Here is a 27722-nt window from a genome sequence, read left to right as displayed (position 1 = left end):
TGTGCGCGTGCGAGTCTGCGCGTGTGCGAGTCTGTGTGTGCGCGCGTGCGAGTCTGCGCGTGTGCGAGTCTGCGTGTACGCGCGTGCGAGTCTGCGTGTGCGCGCGTGCGTGTCCACTGCCCTTATACAGGCAGCGAGCGGGGCGGGCGGGGGAGAGAATCACCGCCGTCGCCTCCGCCTCTTCAGTTTCGCCACAGAAAGAATTGCACAGACGGCAGCAGGCAGTGCCAGAGATAGACGGGGAACGGCGCTTTAGCAGTCACCCTCAACACGACTCGAAGTAAAAGACAACGTGGACTCTTGATTCCGAAGTGTCAGATTATGACAGTTTAGCAAGATCGGCGGTGGAGGGGGGGGGGGTGCTAAAAATAAATCGTTATTTTTAAACATAGTTTTTGGGGTTCGCTCAGCTTTGAGATTTCGAGTAAAAAGATGCCATCGGCCCAGCCCTGGGAGGCGGCGGGCAAGCCACAACGCCCCGTGTCGGAGTGCACGGGGCCCCCCGCCTCGGCCGCCCCCCACCTCGCGGCCGCTCAGGGCGGCGGGGCCCGCGGGGCGGCCCTGACAGCCCGCAGAGTCCAGCGACCGGCCTCGCTGAGCCTCTGGCAGCCGCTCAAGATATTCGCTTGTTCACAGCTCGGATCGCTGGTGCGCAGAGCCGCTCTGCTCAGGGACGCGCCCGACCACCTGCACAAGTATGAGAAGTCGCACAACTTCAAGGTGAGATTTGGGTGTCCCTCCCCCTCCCTCCGTCTCTTTAGAAACGCGCGTTTAGAGGATTTGGCTACTGATATAAATGTCCACATGATGATAAGCCACTGTAGTTGAGCTCTCATTTGTGAGTGCCAGGTCGCTTCTGAAAAAGAGCTGGTGAGCTCAGTAGGCCTTACCGGGTAAAATTGATTTTTTAAAAAAATTGTTTTTTGTTAGTTTCTCGTCTTTGCCAGAACTACGCCGCGCCTCTAAATTCGCGTGTTCGCCGCGGGGGAACCGGTTTCACGCGATGCCGCGGGTCGTGGTTCCTGTCGAGTGCGTGGCGTGTTGGTCGACGGCATTCGGAACTGTTCGGGGCAAAGTAAGTTGGGGCTTGGGCAGGAAGACGTCGCTCGCAGGCGCGAGTGGTCCACGATGAAGAGCAATAGCGAAGTGGCAGCCAAGGAATGGAACGGGACGGTGTCTGCTGAGTAGACAAGACAGAGTGACGGGGATACAGCTCGTGCGCGGGAGCTTGGCGGATCGGCAACATCGCTGGATGGGTGAGCGGTGGTGGCAGCTTGTGTGGACCTTCATCCAGCAGTGGATTGACCATCGTAGACGACTATGACGGTGATGAAGATTGAGTCTATGTGTGCGTGCGTGTGTGTGTGGATGATGAATTCACAATGCATTGAGTGATATCCGGCAGAATAGGGAGCTTTATTTATTGTTAATATCACTTGAGATACAAAAAAAAACCCATTGCAAATGCGGTACGTTCACTTCTCGGCTGTGAAACGTCTCGTTGTGCGCTCCCTCGTGGACAGTGACCACACAGTAATCCCGTGCTCGCTGGCAAAGGCGCACGGCTGATCATGAGTCTTCCTCTCGCAACGTCCTCTTAATTCTACGCACAGGACACGCACACACACAGTGCCCCCACATTGTGAGACGGGACACAAAACCACTCTTGCATCGGCCGTAGCAACGGCGTTTTGTAGATTCCTCCCCGCAAAAGAATCGCTCGCCTCGCAGCGGTCGCGACCAGAGCGAATCGCACAAAGCAAGCGCCGAGTTAGATAGACGGAACAGAGGCGAGCGCTGTGTATAATTTTAGAAAAGTTAAAGCTGGGGTGGTGTGGGATGGTCGGCGAGGTGGGTGGGGCGCAGCTTTTTTTTTTGCACGAACATCGCCATGGGTCGAGAGTGACCGAGGAACAATTATGGTTGACGAAGAGACGACATCGACTCTCGACGCAACCGCTTTCAAATGGAAATCAACGCGGCCATCTCCCTCATCCTCATCCTCCCCCCACGCACCCTCAGGGTATGGGGGCAAGAGGGCAGCAGCAGCACCCGCCGCATCTGGGAGCAGGTGGCCCACGATTAATGGGATGACGCTGTAATTGGCGGAGCCCCCAACCTGGGCCTCGACAGCGACGACCCCTGAGACGGACGATCAGAGGACCGCCTCAGACCGCCCCCATCCTGCCCCTGAAACGCCCCGCGGGCCAAGGCCGATCTGGTGTTCAGGTGACAAGGGCTTCCAATAACAATCGCTGGAGGGCAACGGCCCTGATCAGCATCATCATCAACAACAGCAGCAGCAGTCGTAATCAACTGCTGGATGAAAGTCTACCCCCCCCCCAACCAAAGCCACCACCACCATCTCTCACGATCCTGCGATGATGGAGGTCATCAGAGGCTCCTATGCTCAAATTGTCCGTGCTTCCGATCGACGACTGGAAAATTCCATTGTCCGAAGATGGATCCTTTTTGTAAACCACGTTTCGATTTAAAATAAATGGAATCACCTGCAAGGAAGCGGTGTCAACATTCACCCCTTTTTTATTCACATTTACCTGCGGATGATTCACCCCGAAGCGGGTCTCAACTAAAGTGCCTAAATTCAATATTTTATTCCGTTGCGGCTGGACGGATAAGATGAGCCACCCACAATAGCGGCGGCAGCTTCATCCAATGAATCCGCGGATAACCAAAGAGGGGCACTGGAGTCTAATTCATGCGACGTAAATGCTCGCGCGCCTTCCACATCCGTACAGATTAAGGATTTTTTCTCTGCGGTCACATTTCGATGTTGTTTATCATGATTATTTCGGAAGTCTCGTTTCTAAAATGTGCTTCACCCCCCCACCCCCGTCATACTGTGTACGTTCAGTATTGCGTTGTCGAGACCACACGGTGCGTGGCGGTTGATTTCTCATCGCAGGAGCCATGCGTCGTGATGCATGCACGGCGCTCCAATCAGCTTCCCTTTGGCCGGGCGTCATAACAATGCCCGGGCTCAGAGGCGCGTGGCGGCGCACAGATTACATCCGAATGCGCTTCTCCAACACGACACCCGCTGCCAGTGCCGTACGGCTTCATCTCCATCAGCGCTTTGTGTGTGTGTGTGTGTTACGCTCACATCGAGAGCAAGCTCGATGTGAGTCACGTGCTCTCACCGCCGCGGTGTCCGGCGGGGCTGCAGTGCTCGCCACTGAAAAGCGATGTGATCGTGGAGACCCATCACTCACACCAATGGCCACGGTAAATATCAATTATTAGCATTTGAATAAGCGGAGAGCGGTGTTTTGTAGAGGTGGAAACGTCTTGTTCAGGCCCCATCGTCTCTTTAAAAAAAAAACACCCACACACAGAAGGTAATTTAAGAAAGTGTTGTGTGGAATTACTAAATTGCAACCAATTTGAGATGTTTGGGACGTTCAGATCTACAATGCTGAGAGACAGGATGCATCCCTGTAGACTCGCAACCTCCCCCCCACTCCCCCCAATTCCCCCACCGCTCTCTGTGGTCAAATAAATGACGCTGAGTCGAATTGTCATTCCGCGCGCGTGTACCCGTAAACAGCGGCGTCATAGATAATAGAGAGACGGCCCAGCTGAGCTCCATCGCGCGTGCCACCGTCAAACCAAATCAAACCGGGGCGGCGTTAGGCGACCGCTGCGTATTCCTGAGCGCATTTCGCAGCATTAATTTCTGCGGACATCAGCGACAGCCTTTGGGAATGGAATAATTGCATAACCCCGCCAGACAGCAGTGTCAGGGTTATCTTAGTATCTTAGCCCTCGCGAGCTACTGTCCGCGGAGGGTCCCCCAATGATTGGTCATTTATCACAATTACTACGGCTTCTGCAGCACCACCACCACCACCCCAATCTAAGAGCGAGAGGATTTGTTTACATCTCACACCGTGTTCCAGTGCGCGATCAGTTCACGTGCAGGTGACTGGCAGAATATTACATCACGGTGGCTGGGGCAGAGGCCTCCATCCAGCAGTGGATTGAGCCTGGCTGATGATGTTTAAACGGCGTCTCGATACGTCATGGAACAGGTGCGACACGGCAGGCATCGCATTTCCTGTTTCTCCCTCTCCTGTTTTCCCTCAATGAAGTTCCGATTGCGCGAACCAGCGTCGCGTCACGGAACGCCGACGCTTCCACTAAGCACCCTGCAGCCAGCAGCGCATTAATTCTAGATTTTAAGTTTTCGTGACTGCAAGGATCCATCATACTCTTTGTTTTTTTTTTTGGTAAAGTCACGTAGGTGAAAAAAAAATCACGACGTTTCGGAAGCAACACAATGATGACGGATGCTTGTGTTGCTTCCGAAACGTCGTGATTTAATTTAGCTGTTTTATTTTTTATTTTATTTAGTTTTCACCTACGTGACTTTACCGAAAAAAACAAAGAGTAGTAGCACATCGTCCTGTGTCAGAGAACGGCCCCACCGAAAGATGTCATTACAGAACTACTTCTGAGGTCACTTCACAAGGCTTCTTCATCCACACTCAGGGCACAGCTCTGAAGGCTCTGCACAGTGTTCGACGCACGTCAGTCAAACCAAACTGTTTTAATGTGTCCGAGCTGGGATTTAGCACAATTAAGTGACAACTAATTGAACTCGTCGCACTTGAGAGGCTGGTTCCATCACGGGTGCCTGCCCTGGGTTGAATCCAGGTCCTGAGCGCTCCTGGCTCAGTGCTGTGACCTGTGAGCCACCTCTGGCGTCACATTTCCTCAACGTCAAAGCACAATTTCACGACCAATTTGTGTCAATCACAGCAAAACACAAGCAGACATTCAATTTATACGTATAAAAAAACGTATAACGATCGTGTACGTGCAAGAGCGGTGAGCACAACATCCATCAATACTTTGGCAGGACTACAATCTCTCTCTCCTCGCTTCTGTCACAACTGGCGTGACATGTTTGTAGCATTGCCCGAAACACAACACAAACATTTGACCGAAAATTATCATTGAAAGTGTCAACGAGAAAATACCACTCATCGAAAACTCATTAAACCCCGGGAATTACGAAGTAATTATGAAACAATATCCTAGGAGGCTGATCTTGCCAAAGTGTTGATGGATGCTGTGCTCACTGCCCCCTTCCGATCAGCACACGGTTGGCTACGTACGGTGCGAAAGAAGGTCAACGTACGCGCGTACATTTACGACGCTCGTGCCCAGTTGACCCCAAGGTGCGTATTTTTAAAACGACGCCAAGGGCCACGACGATGGGTGAGACGCCTTTTTCAGGACAGGCACTCCCTGCCCCCCTACCCCCGCTACGTTTGCTCAGCTGTTATGGAAACGTAATTCCGGCTCACTGCTCGTGCTGGGAGACCAAAAAAACCACGAGGAGGATTTCAGCGGGGAGGAAGAGAGGCGCGGTGTAGGGATCTGTCTCAAATCAGCACATGAGCACGCGCGGTGCATCTGCCGTGGGGTTGACGGTCAGTGCATTGGACTTGAAATCTTAGAGGTCACCGGATCCAAGTCCATCTCCCCGTGCAGCAGTTGAAATAAAAAAAACGCACAATTTTCCTAAAACCCCCACGCCTCTGTCCATCCACCAGTCTAAATGAGTGCGCCATAGCAGAACGTCAGGTCGTGTACGGGGGGGGGGGGGGGGTCAACTGCGGGTGCTCGCACCTCTGCCAAGACATCTGGCCAGCGCGGAAGAGTAGGCCAAAAATACCCCGAGAGGCACTCTTGCGGGCTGCTGCCAGCGGAGTCCGTTCCGCATCTATGGCGCCCCTACCCACGCGAGAGTGATCTGGAGCCACGCAACGCCGCGATGTCTACCGCAGGGCGGACGCGCGCTGGCTGGCTCAACTCGGCGGTGGGCACGGCGTCACGCACGCTCCGTGGTGTGGGGGGCGGCAGGGGGGAGCGCACAGCGCAAGCTGCGCCACCTCCGAGACTTTCGGTGTCCGCGATGACTCATCGCTCGTGGCAGAGGGACGCGCCACGTTCGGCGAGTCGTGCTGCGGCGGATTTTGGCTGAAAGATATCGCGCCGCGTTTTGGACGCCTCCGAGTGGTCCCGGAGGTTGGCACGTTCGAGCCTCTGCCGCTGATGGCGCTGTGCGCAGGCGCGTCGCCGTCCAGCCAGTTAGTGTCCGTTAAATTGCACAGATGTGAGAGATTCCGATGAAGTGCGCAAGGTGCGGAGGGAATTGCGTGCCGCTATCATGGCGCCAAATTCTTTGAATGTTGGAAATTGGATGATGGTGATGACGATGATGGAGACGGCGGCGATGATCACCGCGATGGCAACAATTGTACAATCATTCTAGATTTGAAGCTTTCGTGACTGCAAGGATTCATACTCTTAGGTTTTTTCGGTAAAGTCACGTAGGTAAAAATAAATAATAAAAATTTAAACAATAGAAATAATAATATAAATTAATATTATTATTTCAATAATTTTTTGTTTTATTTATTTTTACCTACGTGACTTTACCGAAAAAACCTAAGAGTATGGCACAATTATCATTATCTCCAAATTGGACTTTGAGATTTATATTTAAAAAAATCGAATTATCTATATAATCAATTCAATTCTGAACGTAACAAATTCCACTTGTTGTCCTCTCTCTATACTGAGACCTTGAGGCCCTTCTTTCCCATTAACTCATCCACACAGACCGAGTGGTGGTGAAGGCCCAGCCCTCGCAAACTCTGAAACCTGACCCTGAGCAGTCAGCGCTATCTCAGGATGAGCCAGAGATGCCCCGAGCTCGGAGTGATCTTTGCCGCGGCGAAATATGCCCCACAAAAGCGATGGCCGCAAGCCACGGCAATTCTCCATTATCCTATGATTGCCTTCGCTGTGATGTAACGCGAAGCCTTGCCTCCTTCAACCCCATCCATGTGTTGATCCCTGCGACGTCTCTCTCAATCTCCAAGCTTCGCTCGCCGGGAGGTCGCTCCTTCTCCTCCGCTGGCCCCCCAGTCTGAATCGCCCCTTCCCCCAGCCATCCATGCCGTTGACTCTCTATTCAAGTACAGGCTCAGGACCTTGCTCTTTTTTATCTATCTTCGACCAATTCTCAATACTCCTCTATAAACCAAAAACGTGCACATGCTTCCTTACCCCAGGACACCCATGTCCCACCGTTGTCTGGGGACGGCATCTTGAGATGCATGCCAAGGATATGCAAACCTACCACAATGTGGGAGCCCTTCGTCCAGCAGCGGACTGACGATAAAGTGCTGTACATTCAAAAGTAATTTTCTTACAATCTCATATATGTATACAAATCAGCGTTGCGTTGTTGTGCTGTGTTGTGTCTCGCGCAGGTCCACACATTCCGGGGCCCCCACTGGTGCGAGTACTGCGCCAACTTCATGTGGGGGCTCATTGCCCAGGGAGTCAAGTGCTCTGGTGAGTGTAGCGTGTGTGTTTGTGTGCGCGCGTGGTTAGTCCTTAAAGTGCACGTAGCCTGGCACAAGCGCCGTGGTGACGTCACCGCGGTTGCTGTTGTTATTGTTGGTCAGTGCTGTGGGGGGTGGGGGTAGCGGTAGCATAGCGGACAGCACGCTGCGCTACGAACCCGGTGGCCTGAGTTTGATTTCTGCTCATGGCCAACACCGGTGACGATTACCTTAACTGGTCCAGGACCTCCCCTAGGTCGACTCAGCCTCAAATGAGTATCTGGTGCGGTGTGTAAACATCGCCACTGGGGAGACAAAGGCGGCCGGGTGTGGTGCTGGCCACCCACCCCCTCGTGTGCCATGCCAGTCTTCATAGGTGCTCGCTAACAGCACTTGCCCCAATAGTCTGTTGAGGCTATATGCGGGATCTTTGTCTTTGTCAGTCCTGGGCCGTCCCCGAGGTCGACTCAGACTTAAATTATCACTGTGCCTGGTGACTATGAAACAACAGCATGGTGGTGGCCACCCACCCCCTCGTGTGCCATCCCGGCCTATATGTGCTAGCTAACAGCATTTGCTACAACAGTCTGTCAAGGGCTATACGGGGGATCTGTCTTATTCTTTTGGTGACGGTGCATCTGGCAGTCGTCTTAAAAAGTTAACCCATAACACCCGGGGCTTGTCCCGATCACCTGCAAGCGCGAAGGTGATCTCACCTCCGTAGTTGGGAATGTCGGCGTGGTTGTTGTTGTTGTAGTACAGTACGTGTTTATATCTGTACGTACGGACGTGCGTGTGTTTGATCGTGATACCCGGCCATGACTATCAATCAGTAGCGAGTGATATCTGAATGTAAGGCCTTCCCGAGTCAAACTAAGCCCTTTAAATGAGTACCTCGTGGCGTGCGTAAAAATAACAATGATCACGTGGTGCCTTTCCGGCACAAATGTGCCACTCAAAGCGCCATCGTCACATTCATTGCTCCAAGTCCCAATTCCCAGCTGGCAACGCCACGGCGCGTTTCCCTGGGAGCGAGCAAGCGAGCGAGCGACACGTGGGCCGACGGATGCAACACAACACTCACGACTCCCCTCTCCTACAACAGTGCTCTTCACTCATCTTCAGAGTGGGGGGGGGGGGCACTTGGCCGATAAGACATCATCAGTGTGAGGGCCGCCACACCATTCGAAACCGTTGGGGTTTGACATCAGCAGAATTTGCGGTGTTATTCTTTGGTTCTTTCGGTTAAGTCACGTCTAAAAATAAAATAATAAATTAAAATAATAGCGACGTTTCGATTGCAACACAAGCAATCATCATCAGGCATAAAAGAAATAGCAATAAAAATCTAACTAGAAAACTATAGACAGACATACAAGCAGACAGACATCACAAGGACACACAGAGAGAGGACACATATCTCTGTGCCGATATGTGTGATGATTGCTTGTGTTGCAATCGAAACGTCGCTATTATTTTAATTTATTATTTTATTTTTAGACGCGACTTAACCGAAAGAACCAAAGAATAATTCCTGCAGTCACGAAAGCTCCAAAATTAAGATTTGCGGTGTTTAAAAAAAAAAATTGTATCGTCATTAGGGGCTTCACTAAGGGCCACCAGTTGCAATAAAAAAGAACCACTGCGCTAAACACAGAGCGGGCAGATTCGTGAGCTCGTCCCAGCAGCGCGCCACTCGCCCTGCGCTGCTCTACAATAAACGACGGCTCTTTATTTGGGCAGAAATTTAAAAAAACCGAGGCGAGACCGAGGCGACTCGGTGAAAGCCACAACTGGCGCCTTCGTGAGTGCCCGACGGCGGCGAGAGGGAACGGCGGCTCTTTAGAATGCCCGGCCACACAAAAGGGTCGGCCGTGCGGGCAGGCGGCCATCTGCTCAGCAACAGGCAGTGGCCACGCGCAGCCGACCCTCAACTAACGCGACGCCTCTCTTTGTGTGACCGAGGGCGGTGGCCGTGGTGGTGGTGGTGGTGGTTAGGGGGAGAGGGGGGGTGAGACAGAGGGAGAGAAAGGAGCAAATGGGTGGAGAGGGAGGGGGGGTGAGAGTATAAGCGTGCGAGTGCAATTGTTCGACACCGCGGTTCTCAAAAACAAAGGACGGTGAAAGCATTCGCCCGAAGGAGGGAGGCACAGCATCTGCCGCCGTGGCTTTGTGAGCGCGGACGGCCTCTGCGGGGCGGCCGCCGGCGGTTTGTTTTGGACACAAAGGAGGAGGATTCTGGTGGAGCGTGGCGAGTGATGGCAGCGTGGGGGGGGGGGGCAGGCGGCTTTGCTCCAGGTGCCGGGCCGTGATTCCTTCACCGTCGCTTGCCACCCTCTGGCTCCGAGCGAGACGCCAGATCGAGAGGCTGTGTAGCAAAGTCCGCGTTGACATTTTTAATAACAGCACTTTATTTGTATTTTCAGGAGGGTTAGATGTTAAACACCTCGGCTGGTATAAAGGTGGTCGGTCGTGCTTTCGATCCTAACCCTGATCCCTTTTATATATTTGAAGTGTGCGTATTCTCTCTCCCCACATTTGGCTGCTATAAGTTTCCACGTGATAAGCCGCTTCGTTGAGCTATCATTTGTGGCCATGTCACGTCTGAAAAACGAGCTACATAGCTCAGTGGGCCTCACCTTTGCAACATAAAAACAGGTAAATATGTTGAATAATATTTGGCATCATTGAGTTTGAAGAGTTTTTCAAGGAGGAGCTTCAGCGTTTGGTACTTTGACCTTCCTGAGTCTCAAGACTCATTCCCAGAGGGCCATGCTTTGGATTGTCATCTGTCCAACGCATTCATTTGTTTGTGGGTTTTTTTGTTTGTTTGTGAGGAAGAGAATTGTGATAACAAAAGAGAGAACACTTCAAACGCCACATACAACAACGACAACCCAGCTGTTAATACACTAAGTCTACGCTCATGGGATTGGGCATGAGTGCACAGCACTTCAATTTAATGGGACCCTTGCTCTAAGTGTAATCACCCTCACGCCAATAAATGTTAATTGCGCTTACAAGAAGGGGCCCTCTAAGTGCAATCAACAGACACTTACAAATGTGATCTGATGCGATAGAATAAGAGCGACCGCGTGTAAGGATGTACGCAAACTCAGCGGTCGCGGCCGTCGTTATAAATTAGGCAGCAGATTTCGATAAATGCGTGTACATTATCATATCGAGTCGTTATCTAGGCTAAGTTATTACTGCCATGGTTGTGTGTTAACTTACATAAGCACAGTACTAGTCATGTAACTAGGCATAGATTCATAATACTGATTGTAAGGGCCATGGCACACCTTGATTCGCGTGTGTAGGAATAGAGTTGTAGATGTTGTATGTAATGGGGTCACTTGACCACTGCAGTCACCAGAAGCTGTGTTCACATACACAACCCATTGCTCCACAGACTTCAGGGAGTGCAACATTTCAGCAGTGTCGATTCAGCATAAGCAAGCTCTGGACTAGTTTCGACATCCAGTGTCTCATCAGCAGTGTACATCTACACATTGTATCGCGATTATTCCTCGAATTGCCACAGGCAAGACACACGCACCAAAGCAGTGCTTCTCAACTCCGCTTCTTTCCTTGATTACCAATCATCGGGTTTAGGAATTGTGCAAGTGGCTTAATTCACATACGAATATGACAAATTGATTATCACGAAGTGGTGGGCCGCTAGAACCGGACTGCAGAGTGAGGGTAGAGGGGGCAGTTTATCCCCAGCTTCAGGTCCAAGGGGGGGGGGGGGGCATCATCCGGAAATTTTCACCCGGCCTCAGAAAACCCTTCATGGGCTGTGGCCATGAGGTGGCCCGCGTGGACCGGAGTTGAGAGACGCTGCACGAGACAGCGTGCGATAGAACGCTTCTCTCCTTCGTTGCCATTGCCATCTTCTGCCTGCCTGCCCACAGCACCGAGGGGGTCACCGACCTTGACCCCGTGATATTTTGGCCCAGAAAAAAAACAATCTCAGGAAAATGAATTACAGCCTCCGAAGGACGTTTATAAACGTCGGTGAGGATTTGTCCCTGATAGCTTCGAAAATTAAATCTCAATCGCCAGCCTGCCGGTTTCCCCAGGGCACATCTTAACACAATTACCTACTAACACTCCCATCCTTCCATGACCTTCATGAATCATAATCAAACCCAAGGGTAAAACTGTACTCGTAACCACACCTAGAATGTATATTTACTTTTTCTAACGGTTTCCATCTGTGGTTAAAAACATGTATGCACGACCTCTGTTCGCCTGTCCGCATGATAACTCTGGTAAAGATGATACAATGTAAGCGTTCAGTTGGATAAACTTATGTTCCTGTTAGGGAATTAGCTTATTAAAACCGAACAAATTGATCAAAGGTCTGCTAAGTATATGCAGATACGATGTGGAAATGCACTGACAGCTCCCATCGGCTTACTCACCATTGATGGAATACTTCTGAAGACAACCGTACATTGGAAAACGTTACATAATCCATGTATGAAAAATAATAGGTTTTACCCTTTTTGCCACTAGTACATTCGGCTGACTCCCCTGTCATTACCTCCCGTGGCCACTAGTCCCTATGCATTGCAGGCTGACTCCCCTGTCATTACCTCCCGTAGCCACTATCCCATTCACACTGCAGGCTGACTCCCCTGTCACTACCTCCCGTGGCCACTAGCCCATTCGCACTGTAGGCTGACTCTACTGTCATTACATATGCATATGAATGACAATGGCCATCTATTATCACTTTTGTTGACGTCCTATGGAGAGACTGGTGATTTCGCACGCAATGTGGCATTGCAATCGAAGGCTCAGTACCGGTGATGGACACGAGAATCACCCCAACGTTGAACGAACTATGCAAACGCATACTTAGAGTTGGACATATTTGCGTAACACAAATAAACCAGTCGAATGGGCAGCGACGCAGGCATGTACACAACAGATGCTCCAACTCACCCTTGACCTGCTGGCTAAAGACAAAGCTGCATGCCTTTGTCTTTACGTGCGTGTGTGTGTGTTCGCATACATGTAAATGTGTGTGCACTTGCCCCAACAGTCTGTTGAGACTATACGGGGGATCTTTGTTTCACATGTGTGTGGCCTTCATAGGTGCTGGCTGACAGCACTTTCCTCAACAGTTTATTACATGCTATATAGGAGGGGTCTCTATCTTTGTTCACAAGTGCAAGTGTGTTTGTGCATTCACGCTCACGTGTACACGCCTGTTTATTCGTGTGCGCGCATTTGTATATCCACGTGTGTGGTGTTAACCATCGGCGCTGGGGGAGACAAAAGCGGTCGCGCGTGGAGCTAGCCCCCCACCCCCTGGTGTGCCACAGTACCGGCCTTCATAGGTCCTGGCTAACAGCACTTACATCCTGTTAGAGGCTGCACGGGGGAGCTTTGTCTTGTGTGTGGGGAGTGGTAGTGCAGCGGTTCGCGCGCTGCGCTACGAACCCGGCGACCAGGGTTCGATTCCCGCTCACGGGAAAAACACAAGCGACGATTATCTGAACGGGTCCTGGGCCTCCCCTCGGTTGACTCAGCCTCAAATGAGTTCCTGGTGCAACGCTACTGGGGAGACAAAGGCGGCCGGGCGTGGTGCTGGCCACCCACCCCCTCGTGCGCCGTGCCAGCTTTTATAGGTGCTTCCTTAAAGCACTTTCCCCTACAGTCTGTTCAGGCGATACGGGGGATCTGTGTGCGTGTGCGCTGTGTGTGTGCGTGTGCGCTGTGTGTGTGCGTGTGTGCTGTGTGTGTGCGTGTGTGTTTCAACCCATAACACCTCTGGGTCTGTCCCGTGACCTCCTTCCTGCCAGCGGGCCTTCGCGACGTTTCGCGCGGTCTCAAAGGTGCACCTAGCGTGGCACGAGTGGTTGTTGCTGCTGCTGCGTGTGTTCGAGCGTTCATCGCGCGCGTCTGTGTGCGCCCGTATCTGCACCTTCGCGTGTGCGACGCAGCCAGCATGTCTGAGTTTTTTTATGAAACTCCTGCGGACCGCCAAAGCCAGCTTCGTCTCGTGTTAATTATCCCCCTCCACCCCTCCCCTACCCCCCCCCCCTCACGGGGGAATGTTAATGCGGCGTGCCGAGCGATGCCTGTTCACCGCCGCGACGCATCTGCTCCTGCCGGAATTCTTTTTACATTTTCCTTTCTTTTCCCTCTGCGCCCTCGTAACCTCCTCCACTATCACCATCATCACCACCACCACGGTGACGCAGGATTTGAGTCCATTTCCCAGCAACGGATGCTCAGCATGGGTAGACAATGGGGACGGGGGGGGGGCACGCTCCCGGGACACACGTTAATGGTTGCTCGGTTATCGGAAAACACTGGGGGGGGGGGGGGGGTTGGGGGGGTTCGACTCCCAGTGCGCGTGCCACCCCCCCAACCACCACCTCCGCTCCGCGTCTGCCGGAACGCAACCGTGACCATCCTGCGTCTGAACCAACTGCGTGGCACCACCAGATCCATTTCATTGATCGCGGTGGAGTTTCCATGCGTGTCCAAACCTCCCCCCCCCCCTACGAGAGATTGATGATCACGCTGGATGGTCAAGGTCACGCAACATGATCGCAGAGGAAGGTTCACGGCGTGTGGTGCGCCGGATGCAGTTTGACCGTCCGTGACATCGAGAAATAGTTGAACCGTTATTTATATAACACAAATTTTTTTTTCTGACATTGACATGGGAGGCTGAACTTTTTTTGTAGGGCAACTGTTGATGCTGCAGCAGATTCACCTGACTTTTAATCTGAAGGTTTCACAAGTTCAAATCTCTGTTGGCGGTCAACTGAGCCCACAATTCCGTTCGGTTAGAAAATGTTAGGGTGCTTGAAATCGTGTTTTTTTGGCATTCCTGTTATAACTTTATGAATACAACCCGGCAATTAGCCGGTTAATGACAGTTTTCCGAACATACAGTCACGTCTAAAGCGGCAAAACGTAACAGTTTCACCTTTTTTAATTGAGAAGTTAAGAAAAGTGTCCTGCCACAATCGCGCTATTATTGGCACCCCGGACTTGCATCCAAAGGGAAATTCGATTCATTCTCTCGGCACGGTAGTTCAAACGATGGGCTACGTTTCTTAAACAAGTTGCATTCTTTACCAAAATCCCACTAGAAATGGCTTCTGGTTCCTGCCTTTAGTGACTGTTAATCGATTTTGAAAACGGTTACTGTTTTACCTGTTACCATTTAACAACCACGGATGATATCAGCATACATTTGTGAAAATTCACCAGTGGCTGCCCAAACCCGCGACTCTTCCTTGCTGACGTTTAACACGGATTTTCCAACGCTCGACCGCCGGCCAAGATAGCTCTATCACGGCTACGAATAATTATGACTATAAAGGTCACTTTCTGTGCCGGTCCCAGACCTTTAACACCCCCCCCCCCCCCCCCTTGGCGAAACCGTCTCTCTCTCTCCCCGGCGCCAGACTGCGGCCTGAACGTGCACAAGCAGTGCTGCCGCCTGGTGCCCACCGACTGCCAGCCCGACCCCCGGAGGCTGCCAAAGGTGTTCGGCTGCGACCTCACGGCGCTGGTGAAGGCTCACCGCGGGCGGCTGCCCATGGTCGTGGAAATGTGCATCGGCGAGATCGAGGCGCGCGGTGAGGGCCCGCACACACGCACGCACATGCACGCACACACGCACACACACACGCGCACACACACGCACACGCGCGCACACGCACGCACACACACGTGCACACACGCGCGCGCACACACACGCACACACACACGCGCACACACACACACGCGCACACACACACACGCGCACACACACACACGCGCGCACACACACATAAACGCAAACGCACACGCACGCACGTACACGCACGCACGGCTGACGAACGCTCATCTGCGACGACGCGGCGGTCGCTGTTACTCGATCCCATTGTCCGAAATGTATCGACGAAGGTAATGCCTCTCTGTACATTGCTATAGACCGACACTGCATTTCAGCTGGACCAAAAGAGTAACCAACGTAGAAGTAAGATAAACGGTTGCACATATAAGAATATTATCTAATGATGCCCAGGCAGTGATGAGAAGGAAACTGTCACTATTTGGACACACGTGTAGGATGGGCATTGACAGGAACATTTAAAGTGCGTTGTTGTTGTTGTTATTATTCGTAAAAATAGAAGTAACCGGAAAGAGAGGAAGGCCTAACAGAGAATGGCTTGACGACGATCATAAGAGATTGGTGCCAAAAAGATGTGGCCACTACCTGAGCATATTGGCACGAGAGAGAGGGAAGTGGAAACAAATGACGGAATGTGCGGAAGTCACGGATGAGACGCGTTTCACTGCCCAAGGCCATGTTCACGAGGCGGTCGCGAAAATCGCGGCGTGAGAATCACAACGACTGAACGCCAATTCTAGATTTGAAGCTTTCGTGACTGCAAGGATTCATATTCTTAGGTTTTTTCGGTAAAGTCACGTAGGTAAAACATTAAAATTAATAAAAGTAAACAAAAAATCACGACGTTTCGGAGGCAACACAAGCTCCGTCCGAGCTGTTCTCGTTTGTTCTAAGCGTTCTCACGCGGGGTGCTGTCCCAACATCGCACAAACCCCAAGAGCTCATCTCTACCACCACGTCCGTCTCTACAACTTGGTCGTGTGACTCCGTTACCGGCGGATTCGTCCGCATACTGCGCGCGCACACACAGTGCGGTGAGTTGTAGGTGGCATAGCAATCTACCCCCGGCCTTCCACTACCACCCCCCACCTCCCACCCATCCCCTGGCGTGTCTGGAAGTGCCGCATATGGTGCTAGGAAACTTCGTGCGGACCCCGATTTGCTCAGCAGTAAACATCCGGCCAGGTGGCGCAGTGGCCAACGCACGCAGACTCGCAAAGTGCAAGGTTGCGGAGGTCAAATCCCGGTTGGGGGGTCGGCATAAGACTTCTCATTGGTCAACAACAACGACGACGACGAGTCCTGCTGTCGTGTGGCAGACAGCATGGGTTTTCTTACGAAGTAACAGGCCCCTACCATAGGAATGTGGAATTTCCACCACCGGCTCAGGGCTGTAAACAGGAAATCGACACCCCATGCTCGATTGAGCAGTGTACGACAACAACAATGACGTTTTTGGCACGGCACATTGTCACTAAATATGGCACATCCTGCGTATGTTTTTCACCTTCTTGTTCATGTAATAATTATCAAGAAAAATAATTTACAACCCATGCCTCCGGGATGATGTGCCAAGTTTTGTTGAATGTTTATTTATTTTTATTGGGGGCCGCGTCACTAAGTAGAGGCTTCGCGTTGACGAGGAGGAAGCTCGTTATCGGCCGACCGTCCCACACGACGCCCTCGCTTGCGCCTCCGGCATCACAACAAATTGGCGGCACTCGCGAGCCGACGAGCGCCCCCTTCTCGCCCGCGCTGCAACGGAGAGCTTCTCTGACGACGCGCGATTTAAAAACCTGGGAACTTCACAGCGGCCGCCGCGGTGTTGTAGCAGCGCAGTTGGCCTGGGCCCCCGGTGCGAGCAATAAATGGGGCCCACTGTCCATTGTTCCCCCCCTCCCCCCCCCTTCTTCGTAGCGCAGCACGCGAGCCCCTCTGACCGCATGCTCGCGAGCTGTGAGCAACTGGGCGCAGCCCAATTGTCGCGCTGTCCACCGTTAATCGTGAAACTCTTTCTCCGTGCCCCGCGGGCAGGCCTGAAGTCGGAGGGACTCTACCGGGTGTCTGGGGTCAGCGACCTCGTGGAGGAAGTGAGGGCGGCCTTCGACAAAGGTGAGGCTTCGTTCATCAATTGTTTGCCGGCTTCAGGGAATGTCCCGAACACCCTGGTCAACTTCCGAGGGGGAATTCCGGGTGATGTTGATTGGTTACCACAGTGCCCGGACAGGTGGACATGGGCTGCAGGACATGGGCTACACGGCGTGTAGCAGAGGGCAGTGCATCGAAGAAACAAAACTTTGAAACTTAGATTAGAACATCGTGTAGAGCTCGTCGAGAGGAACAAATCGCCGTGTCGTTCGCCTTCAACAGACATCAAATGACGTCGCAACGCAGTTTATGCGAGAGCTTATGGGACCCCAGGGTCCTGCCATAAGGTTCATTTGTGTTTTAAAAAAAAAAATGTAACCCCTGTATGCACATGAGCCCGGTGGCTGTCAATGCCCTGTCTGCCAATAGGTCATGTTTCTTTCATGAAAACAAAAAACCCACATATTTCCCTTAGAAAAAAAATCACAATCATCACGACTTCAAAATTCTTCTCCTTATTATTTCACAATGCGATTATGCACCTAGCCAGCCAAGCCCCGCGGACGTTAATTGGGTGTATAATTGGCATCGCGCATTTGGGGAATACGCGTGGTGCTTGGCGAAGCCGGGGACTCGTTAGCACGTCTAACTAGGTCAGCGAAATGCGACTCCCCTTGTGCTTTGCGATTGATGATGCAGCAAGGCACTGCACGTACAGGCCTATCCACTTGAAGATGTCCCGATAAGGTGGGACCCCCCCCCCGCCCCCCCCCCGCCCCCCCCCGCCCCCCGCGGTATGGTTTGGAGCAGCGAGCCCATTCACCATCTTTCCATCCCCCTGCTTTTCATAACCGTTTTGACTCATGTCGACGGTGTGTGCACGTGCATCACGACGTAATGCATTGGGCCCCGCACATTGTCTCAATAAAATAAATATTTTTCAGGAAGACATCCCGGTTGAAATAATGGGGGAGAAATGTTTACAAAACTCGAAACGTTTTTGTTTTCATAGCCTCTGCGTGACTCCCACCAATCTAAACGCGCTTATAACGTCTTGCAACTCTCTCCTCTTTAACACGTGTTCACAATAGTCAGTCTCCTACTGACACGCAAGAGGGACGTTCAAATTCAGTGGGGGTGTCTATGCATGGATCGCCCTCTAAATTCCTCCATCTCAACTTTGCTCAGGGGGCGAAGCGCTCCGATCGCGGCTCGAGCTCGTGACCTACCCTGCCGCACGTGAACCCTAACACCTACGCACATGAACCCTAACACCTACGCGGCGACCCTGCGCTGGCATTGCTTGTCCCGCAGACGGGGAGAAGGCGGACATCTCTGCGAAGGCGTACGAAGACGTCAACGTCATCACGGGCGCGCTGAAGCTGTTCTTCAGGGAGCTCCCGACGCCCCTCGTCACGTACCAAGCCTACCCGCACTTCGTGGAGGCCGCCAGTGAGTGGCTCGGCAAGCCTCCCCTCACCGCTTCGTCTCACCAATCACCACCACATTGAGTCTCCGAGTGTCTCACCAATCACCACCACATTGAGTCTCCTAGCGTCTCACCAATCACCACCGCTTTGAGTCTCTTAGTGTCTTACCAATCCCCACCACATTGAGTCTCTTAGCGTCTCACCAATCCCCACCACATTGAGTCTCCTAGTGTCTCACCAATCACCACCGCTTTGAGTCTCCTAGTGTCTCACCAATCCCCACCACATTGAGTCTCTTAGTGTCTTACCAATCACCACCGCTTTGAGTCTCCTAGTGTCTCACCAATCACCACCGCTTTGAGTCTCCTAGTGTCTTACCAATCACCACCGCTTTGAGTCTCCTAGTGTCTCACCAATCACCACCACATTGAGTCTCTTAGTGTCTTACCAATCACCACCGCTTTGAGTCTCCTAGTGTCTCACCAATCCCCACCACATTGAGTCTCTTAGCGTCTCACCAATCACCACCGCTTTGAGTCTCTTAGCGTCTCACCAATCCCCACCGCTTTGAGTCTCCTAGCGTCTCACCAATCACCACCGCTTTGAGTCTCCTAGTGTCTCACCAATCCCCACCACATTGAGTCTCTTAGCGTCTCACCAATCACCACCGCTTTGAGTCTCCTAGTGTCTCACCAATCACCACCGCTTTGAGACTCCTAGCGTCTCACCAATCCCCACCACATTGAGTCTCCGAGTGTCTTACCAATCCTCACCGCTTTGAGTCTCCTAGTGTCTCACCAATCACCACCACATTGAGTCTCCTAGTGTCTTACCAATCACCACCGCTTTGAGTCTCCTAGTGTCTTACCAATCACCACCGCTTTGAGTCTCCTAGTGTCTCACCAATCACCACCACATTGAGTCTCTTAGTGTCTTACCAATCACCACCGCTTTGAGTCTCCTAGCGTCTCACCAATCACCACCGCTTTGAGTCTCCTAGTGTCTCACCAATTACCACCACATTGAGACTCCTAGTGTCTTACCAATCACCACCGCTTTGAGTCTCCTAGTGTCTCACCAATCACCACCACATTAAGTCTCCGAGTGTCTTACCAATCCTCACCGCTTTGAGTCTCCTAGTGTCTCACCAATTACCACCACATTGAGTCTCCTAGTGTCTTACCAATCACCACCGCTTTGAGTCTCCTAGTGTCTCACCAATCACCACCACATTAAGTCTCCGAGTGTCTTACCAATCCTCACCGCTTTGAGTCTCCTAGTGTCTCACCAATTACCACCACATTGAGTCTCCTAGTGTCTTACCAATCCTCACCGCTTTGAGTCTCCTAGTGTCTCACCAATCACCACTGCTTTGAGTCTCCTAGCGTCTAACCAATCCCCACCGCATTGAGTCTCCGAGTGTCTCACCAATCCCCACCGCATTGAGTCTCCAAGTGTCTTACCAATCCCCACCACATTGAGTCTCCAAGTGTCTTACCAATCCTCACCGCATTAAGTCTCCAAGTGTCTTACCAATCCCCACCACATTGAGTCTCCAAGTGTCTTACCAATCCTCACCGCATTGAGTCTCCTAGTGTCTCACCAATCACCACCACATTGAGTCTCCTAGTGTCTCACCAATCCTCACCGCATTGAGTCTCTTAGCTAGCGTAGCTTCACTGCATTGAGTCCCATCGTTCCAATCCGAGCCTCGCGTGCTTGAGTCTACTAAAATATGTGTTTGTCTGTCCACCGTTCTGCTTACAACTCTAGAACCAAACATAATTCAAGGGTGAGAGGTACAAGAAAAAGCGTCAACACAATCTCCCCCTCCCCGAATGGAGAGAGAGAGAGAGAGAGTGTGGCCACACGTGACCCGCCGAGTGGACGAAACTTTTCATGGAGGGATCCTAGCGACGGCCGCCTCGCCGCGGCTGCAGAACGTCGAGAGCAAACGCCACCGAGCGCACGTCGGTGGCGATGTGGATACGGCCAAGTGAGGAGAGGGCGGGGATTGCAGGCCATGGATCACGCGTCAGTTGTGGCGAACACACAAGCGCGAGCAGACGGAGTGAATGCTGTAAAACACGTAGGCTTTCGCCACCATGTTGTGGGTTTACTCTCCAACACACCGGTGTACCGGTAACGAATTAGCACGTTTTGTTCACGTGACAAAACCTCACTAATTGGCTGTGTCGGGTGGTGGCGGGATTAACGACGCGTTCATATTTACGCAATCTAACTCAAAGAGCCTCTATTATGGGTGAATACTTCAGAGTGTGCAATCCTGCATGTACGGACAAGGCAAAGAGAGGGAGTAGGGATTGCACAGCATTCACCGGCCGTCTCACGCGGGGAACGGACAGGAACCGCGACCGGCACGTGCGGTAGCAAGGCCACGCAAGTGTCACCACGAACGCGAGCGATAGTCAAATACCAGGAGTGACAACGCTCGGGCCTGATCTTTCCCTGAAAGTTTCCCAGGTCACTGGTATCGTGCGTACACTGGAGTAGGCGTAGAGAACGGTGACCCTTCAGGCTGGCCCCAGCTCAGAGCCAGAGGTGTGCTGGATGCGGTGCGCCGGGCGGGGGAAATATTTCAGCAGGTCGCTTTGGGCGACAAACCCGGGTGGGATGAAGCCCTGACGATTGAACCCCCCCTCCATGTCCCCCCCCCCCCCCCGTGTGTGCCGCAGAAGTGAGCGACCCCACGGAGAGGCTGGAGCAGCTGCGCAGGGCGCTGCAGACGCTGCCACCAGCGCACTACGACACGCTGCACTGCCTCATGGCCCACCTGCACAGGTGACACACACACACACACACATATCCCCCGTGTAGATGGTTGGGGCAAGGGGTGTTAGCGAGCACTTATGAAGGCAGAGACAGCACACGAGGCGGTGGTTGGCCAGCAACCACGCCCGGCCGCCTTTGTCTCCCCAGTGGCAATATTTACACACCGCACCAGATACTCATCTGAGGCTGAGTCGACCTAGGGGAGGCCCAGGACCAGGTTCAGATAATCGTCGTGAACTGGAATCGAACTCGGGTCGCCGGGTTTCGTAGCGCAGCGTAGCGCTAACCAACGCACGACCGCTCCCCTCCACGCACGCACGCAGGGTGGCGCAGCAGGAGAAGGACAACCTGATGAGCTCGGAGAACCTGAGCATCGTGTTCGGCCCCACGCTCATGAGGCCGCACGAGCAGGACGTCCTGGCGACGCTCAACGGCATGAGGCACCAGCGCCTCCTGGTGGAGCTGCTCATCCGCCACGTGCAGGAGCTCTTCTGAGAACGACCCGTGTCACGCGTCAACGTCCGTCCCGTCTCTTGCCACCACCACCACCTCATCCTCCTCCTCCGGCGTATTAGCTCTGACCCTTCAACACCCTGCAATGCCCGACTGCACCAAACAATGACCAACAATGCCCTACTACACCAAACAACACCATAGAGAGACGCCGAATGACCAAATATATATGTGACTTTTGAACTTCAACGAAACTATTTTGTATTTTCCCAGGTAAGGCCCACTGAGCCACACAGTTCTTTGTCAGAAGTGACCTGGCCGCAAACTGCAGCTCAACAAAGTGGCTCATCACGTGGCAACGTAGCGCGGCTAATTACTCTAAACTTATCTAAATCAGTCGGAACGCACCGGAACATAAAATAAGATCACTAAGGATAGCCCAGAGCGCCACTACTGCGGCCAGCAATCACGTGGACCTGCGTATCACACAATCGCCCGCTTCGATCGTTCGCCTGTGTCAGCTTATGGGTCTCTCTGTGAGTCTGTGCGTCTCTGCACGAGCCTACGATTCTCCGCTCCAATTCAAGGACTCTCCATGCGAGTCTGCATCTCAGACCGTGGGGACTGACGTGCTCACGGCCACTGCACGCTTTGATCATTTTGCTGGCAGCGTTTAAGACATTTCGCTCACCAAACTCACTCGACACGGACAAAGACAAAGATCCCCCGTATAGCCTTAACAGACTGTAGGAGCAAGGGCTGTTAGCGAGCACCTTCGACACGGACGCACACACACACACTGCCGATCACCCCCCCCCCCCCAACGCCACCGTACAAGAGAAGAAGAAGATCTGGAATGCGCCAGATATCAGAAGCCAAGTAGTTGTTGAGCCTGGACAGTGTTCGGATGTGGGAGGATCGCCGTGGGGACTACTGCGGGGCTGCGTTGTCAGCAGTGGGCACTGCAGCTAAACGCTGATTTGTTGTACTGCACTTCGTGGTTTCCACATGTCTGCCCGCAGTCCTCACCGACGCACGGCGATGGGCTTGCCGAAGTATGGTCGAATAACCCTCACGATCGGCGCGGCATGGGGAGGCCCTCATCCAGAAGTGGATCAACAAAGATCTGTACGTTAATTCTACAGGCATGGCATAGTGAGGTGGGGGGAGGGGGTTGTCTGACTTGGATGTGTGTTGAACTTTTTTTGCACCGTACGTAGCCAACCGTGCTAATCAGAGGTGCGGGGGAAAGACAACACATCTAAACAAAAGAAAAGCAGTTCTAAAGGAATGAGTTTTCAACCTCGGCAGGGCAGCGTTTGAGACTGAGGCCGATCGTCATGCCTTGGTGTCTGTGCCGCGGAGCCGTTCCATTCACACAACCCTCCTGCTGTTCCGAGCCTCAACCCATAAACCCACAGAGTGGCACGCTCCAGACACCAGATGACGTGTCAGCACGGTGGTGGACTCGACAGTAACAACAACACAAACTGAAATCCAGGATGTGGTCCAGGACACATTCGATGACTCAAGCAGCCCTGCAGCTGCGAGCCAAGCAGCCAGGGTTTCTTTTTTTTTCTCTCGTTGTTTCCCCCAGGCTAATATATTTCATTCAAATCCTGTCTGCCCCACAACCGCCGCCGGAGTGACGTCACTCCTCGCGCTTCTCCGACGCGCTGCGCGGATCTCCAGCCGCAGAGGAACAAAACGCCGCCGTGTTCACGCCGACCCCGTGGGCTGGCAGGGATGGATGGGGTGCGTGCGCTGGTGGCTGGCCCGCGTCAAGCGCTCACCGCCAGCAGCGAGCGGCGGGGGGAACGCTTTGTACGTGGGCAGGGCGCTAGACCTCGCGACGGAAACGTCTCGAAGCGACGGGCAACCACTTGAGCGGGAGAAAGTGCAAATACATTTAGAAGCAGTGAGGAGCGTGGAAGCACGGTCACGTCGACACGCCGTACTGTGCGTGCATGACATCGACGGTTCAATTCAGTTCCTGGACAAGGTCCCAGCACGCGGAGCGAAACGCCGGACGTCGCCCCCCCCCCCCCCTGACGACAACGCGCGATAAACAACCCGAACAGGCCTCGGGGAAGCTGGCTCTTCCTGTGGCTCTCGGTGGTGACCAGCTGGGACATGCACCGCAGCAGTCGTCTGCGCGCAGGGAGGCTGGGCGGAGGCCGCGTCACGGAGTTTCGGTCGAAGGGTCGAGGGGGCGTGAAGTCGACAGCCTGAACTACACAACGAACGAATGTGGTTTGTGCCTCTCCCAGCGGTTACTGCTGCGCTGAAACATACTCCGAAATATTGAAACAACTCACATTTAAGCAATGCAAAACGGTATACACTCGACCCCCCCTCAATATTAAGCATGGTGGTGCATGGGGTTAGTCCACTGCGCCATGAACCCTGTGACCCCGAGTTTGAATCCTGAATGTGGCCAACATCAGCGTCTGAACCGGGCACGGTCGCTGTTCACCAACCCCCATGGCCAACAGGGCGTGGTGAGAGAGGCCTCCATCCAGCAGTGGATTGAGAAAGAGCTACAAATGAGAAGCAAGGCTCAATGGGAGCGCGCAAGTGACGTCATCGCATGTACCCCTCTATTTAAGGGACGAAACAGGAGGATTTCTCCACAACTCTGGCTGTCGCCTGATGAAGCTGGTTGTAATTACTGGCGAAACTTCGAACTCAGATTTGTAAATGTTGTGACTTTGTGCTCTCCAACACACCGGTGTGGCTGTACTTGTAACGAATTGGCCACGTTCTGTTTACGTGACAAACCTTACTAATTGGCTGTGTCGGGTGGTGGCGTGTTTAACGACACACTTATATACTTACGCAATGATATTGGTCGCGAAAGCCGACGTGTTAAACTCAACGTAAAAGCACAAGCAATGAACCAAACCGAAAAAAATGCCCAGACGTAGCTGTTCTCGGCAAGGTCAATGAGCTTCTTACGAAGTCCTTTGAAACAACAGCCATAGCCACACGATTGCCTTGCTGTCAGAGGTCGATAACGGGTTTTGATTCCTTACCCGTACCCGGCCGCACCAGGGTCGCAAATGGGTACCCGTACTCATACCCGGCCGGGTACGGGTACCCGTTCCCTACCCGTACCCTACCGGAAATGAGTGACAAACGGTGACTCACCAGTGACTCACGGCCTACCCGTACCCGGCCGCACCAGGGTCGCAAACGGGTACCCGTACCCGTACCTGGCCGGGTACGGGTAGCCGGGTATCGGGTAGGGTACGGGTATTGGGTACCCGGTTGCGACCTCTGCTTGCTGTGTGTGACGCCGTTTACGATCTTCGCGAACTTGCGATCATCAGACAGCTTCGGTTGCTCAGTCACGGAGCCAATTTCAAATGTGCAGCCCAGGACCGCCAACCATCTCCCTTGCCGAGCCACAGCTCTCCGATGCGTCGCTCGGTCTGCATCGCGAGCTGATCGGCATCACCCTCTCGACGTTTTGCTCCACACGCTGGGAGCTTCTAGAATTGTTTACGTCCACCAATGAAACTCGCAGCACGTGGGGCGAAACGTCGGACATTGTCCAAAACAACACGCGGCGTAGCCCAATGCCTCTTCGGAGAGCCAACTCTTAAGAACCTACACGGGGGGGGTGGGGTGGTCAGCTTGACCACGTGTGCTACCCGAGCGAGCTGCAACTGCAACGCCCTCCATTGTTGGTGCTCACGCAATGACAAAGGATGCTCAGGAGAGAAGTCTCATCCGTCGTGAAGCACGGGTCGGCACTGAGTTGGCTATGAATGACTACGCAAGGCTGTGGCTATGAATGACTACGCAAGGCTGTGGGCTAGAGACACGAGTTCCCCATATGGTGCACGTATGTACGGTGAACTTCTTTCGCAGCGCACGCAGCCAACCGTGCGAATCGGAGGTGCGGGAGAGGGATGTGCTGGGTGTGATGACGGCATCGAGATGACATTAGGGAATGCAAATGCGCCAGCAACACGCCAGCGTTTCTGTTCTGTACAACCAGAACTGGATTTATGTCCGAAGTCGAATGGATTGCCGATCAATGTATTGATTGATGTTGGGCTTCGAGAGAAAAAGAACCACAGTCCGCAAACTCCACCACGGTACACATTTACACTTTTGCCGAACTGCTCCATTGAAGCGAACATTGTGGTTCGGCGCTGCATGCATGAGACGATCGGTAAAATTGAAAAACAGGACCAGAGTGGAGCACGAGGAGTGGAATATCAAGAACTTTATCCCGGTAAACAAACCAACGTCGGGCCAACGTTAGCCCAACGTTCCGCGTTCACCGGGGTGAGCCTAACACGAAAGAGCGTTGATTGCGACTGTCAGTTTTAATTCCTGCCGCGCTACGCAGAGGAGGAGACGAGCATTCAAATGGACCAAACCCACGGAGCTTCGAGTGACAACAATGAGCTTCACGTTGCCACACACCCCTACGACTGGAGAGAGGGAGGGAGAGACGACATTGTAAATATTGTATTTATTCGAAGGTACCTATAATGATACTCTCCCACCTAAAGATGTTTGAATGTTGACACTCTAAACACTTGTAGCCGTGTTCTGTACCGCTTGCCGGTCTGTGTGTTGTGTGGTTGGATGTCCACCCCCTTGTATAAAGTGGTACCCTCCCCAAGTTGAATAGTATGTACGCCTGGGCTTAAATTCTCCCGGGTCTCTCCGGAGAATATTTCTGGACAAGGCACACGACGTTTCGGTATATGTAGCTCCTCTCGCCGCCAATAGCTGTGGCTGCTGTTGTCACGTGACTACCGGTCTCTGACCAGCTTACCCTGAACATATTCAGTGAGAAATTAAGCCCTGATTTACCCCTGTTTAAATGTACATCTATAGTTGTGGTGGATGCTGTGGTGTGGGATATTTATTTTGGGATGTTCCATTTTGGGAAACACGGCGGGGGGACGGGGGGGCTTGTTTTGTGAGTTGGGTTGCACCAACTGTTTTACAAATACAACCTCTTGTTTTGTAGGAAGTGTGTGATGTGAAATCATGTGATGTTCTCATTAAAGACAGACATAGTTACATTGAAGACAGACATAGTTACAACCCCTTTTTCAAACAAGGACATTTAGGGTTTACTGCGTATGTTAAACTACCTTCTGGCGACGAAACATTTACCGCTTTTATATTCTCTGTCAACATTTTTACGTATATAGATAATAGCCCTCCAAACAATCTGCAAATGTATTTTTAACCGTTTGTTACATTGGTGCAACTAAGTGACCTACACTGCAATGTGTTTTTATAAGATGTATTTCGCAATGTTGATGACACCTGCATCCTGGCTTACCGCAAAAACAAACCCATCACGTTCAACGTAATTATAATCATCTCACAACACTTGCGTTTAATTACTCAATCGCCCCCCCCTACTGTGAAACACTTGGCAGGGCCCTCTTGAAACGAGTCACCAGACTCGGTCAGATTTTCCTGGGTAAACAATAATTATTATTATTTATAATGAAAGTAAAGGTCTCAAAGAGCAGTCTAGAGACCCCCTAATGGGAGCTGTCCCTGGGTGGAACCGGCCTACAAGTGGTCATTGTATACCCTCATTTTGCCATCTCGGCCAACTGGCACCAAGATGATTGCGTCGGCGTAGCATTGTGCAGGAAATGACAGAACATGGCCAATATTTATCTAAATTAAACACGCTTAAAAATGTGCGGCATGTAATGGGTTTGCCATGCTCGATGAAATGTCACGATTCCAGGTTACGATTAAATTCGAGAATCAAATTGTTCGTCTCATTATTTAAATGCGTTTTCAATGCTCGGTCTTGTTTGTTCCGTTGGACTCAAGGTAACATTTGTGTACGATTCGAATTGTCGTATAGCTAAACATTCTTACACCAACGATGCGATGACGCATGTCTCGAATCAATGTGTAAAC

At 52.3% G+C, this 27722-nt stretch overlaps 1 protein-coding gene across 1 annotated transcript; it reads left to right on the top strand.

The window, feature by feature from the left end:
• LOC144943440 (beta-chimaerin-like) lies at positions 1-27691 on the top strand. The gene is made up of 7 exons (XM_078870857.1): positions 1-720; positions 7311-7395; positions 14828-15001; positions 17074-17151; positions 18442-18579; positions 21254-21359; positions 21674-27691. Exons 1-7 carry the CDS (start codon positions 433-435, stop codon positions 21843-21845), a joined length of 1041 nt encoding a protein of 346 aa, XP_078726983.1. The 5' UTR covers positions 1-432; the 3' UTR covers positions 21846-27691.
• Positions 27692-27722: the final 31 nt, after the last annotated feature.

This window comes from Lampetra fluviatilis, chromosome 31 (genome assembly GCF_964198595.1).
Source record: "Lampetra fluviatilis chromosome 31, kcLamFluv1.1, whole genome shotgun sequence".
In the NCBI taxonomy this organism is placed as follows: domain Eukaryota; kingdom Metazoa; phylum Chordata; class Hyperoartia; order Petromyzontiformes; family Petromyzontidae; genus Lampetra; species Lampetra fluviatilis.
This window is presented reverse-complemented; position numbering and strand designations above follow the sequence as displayed.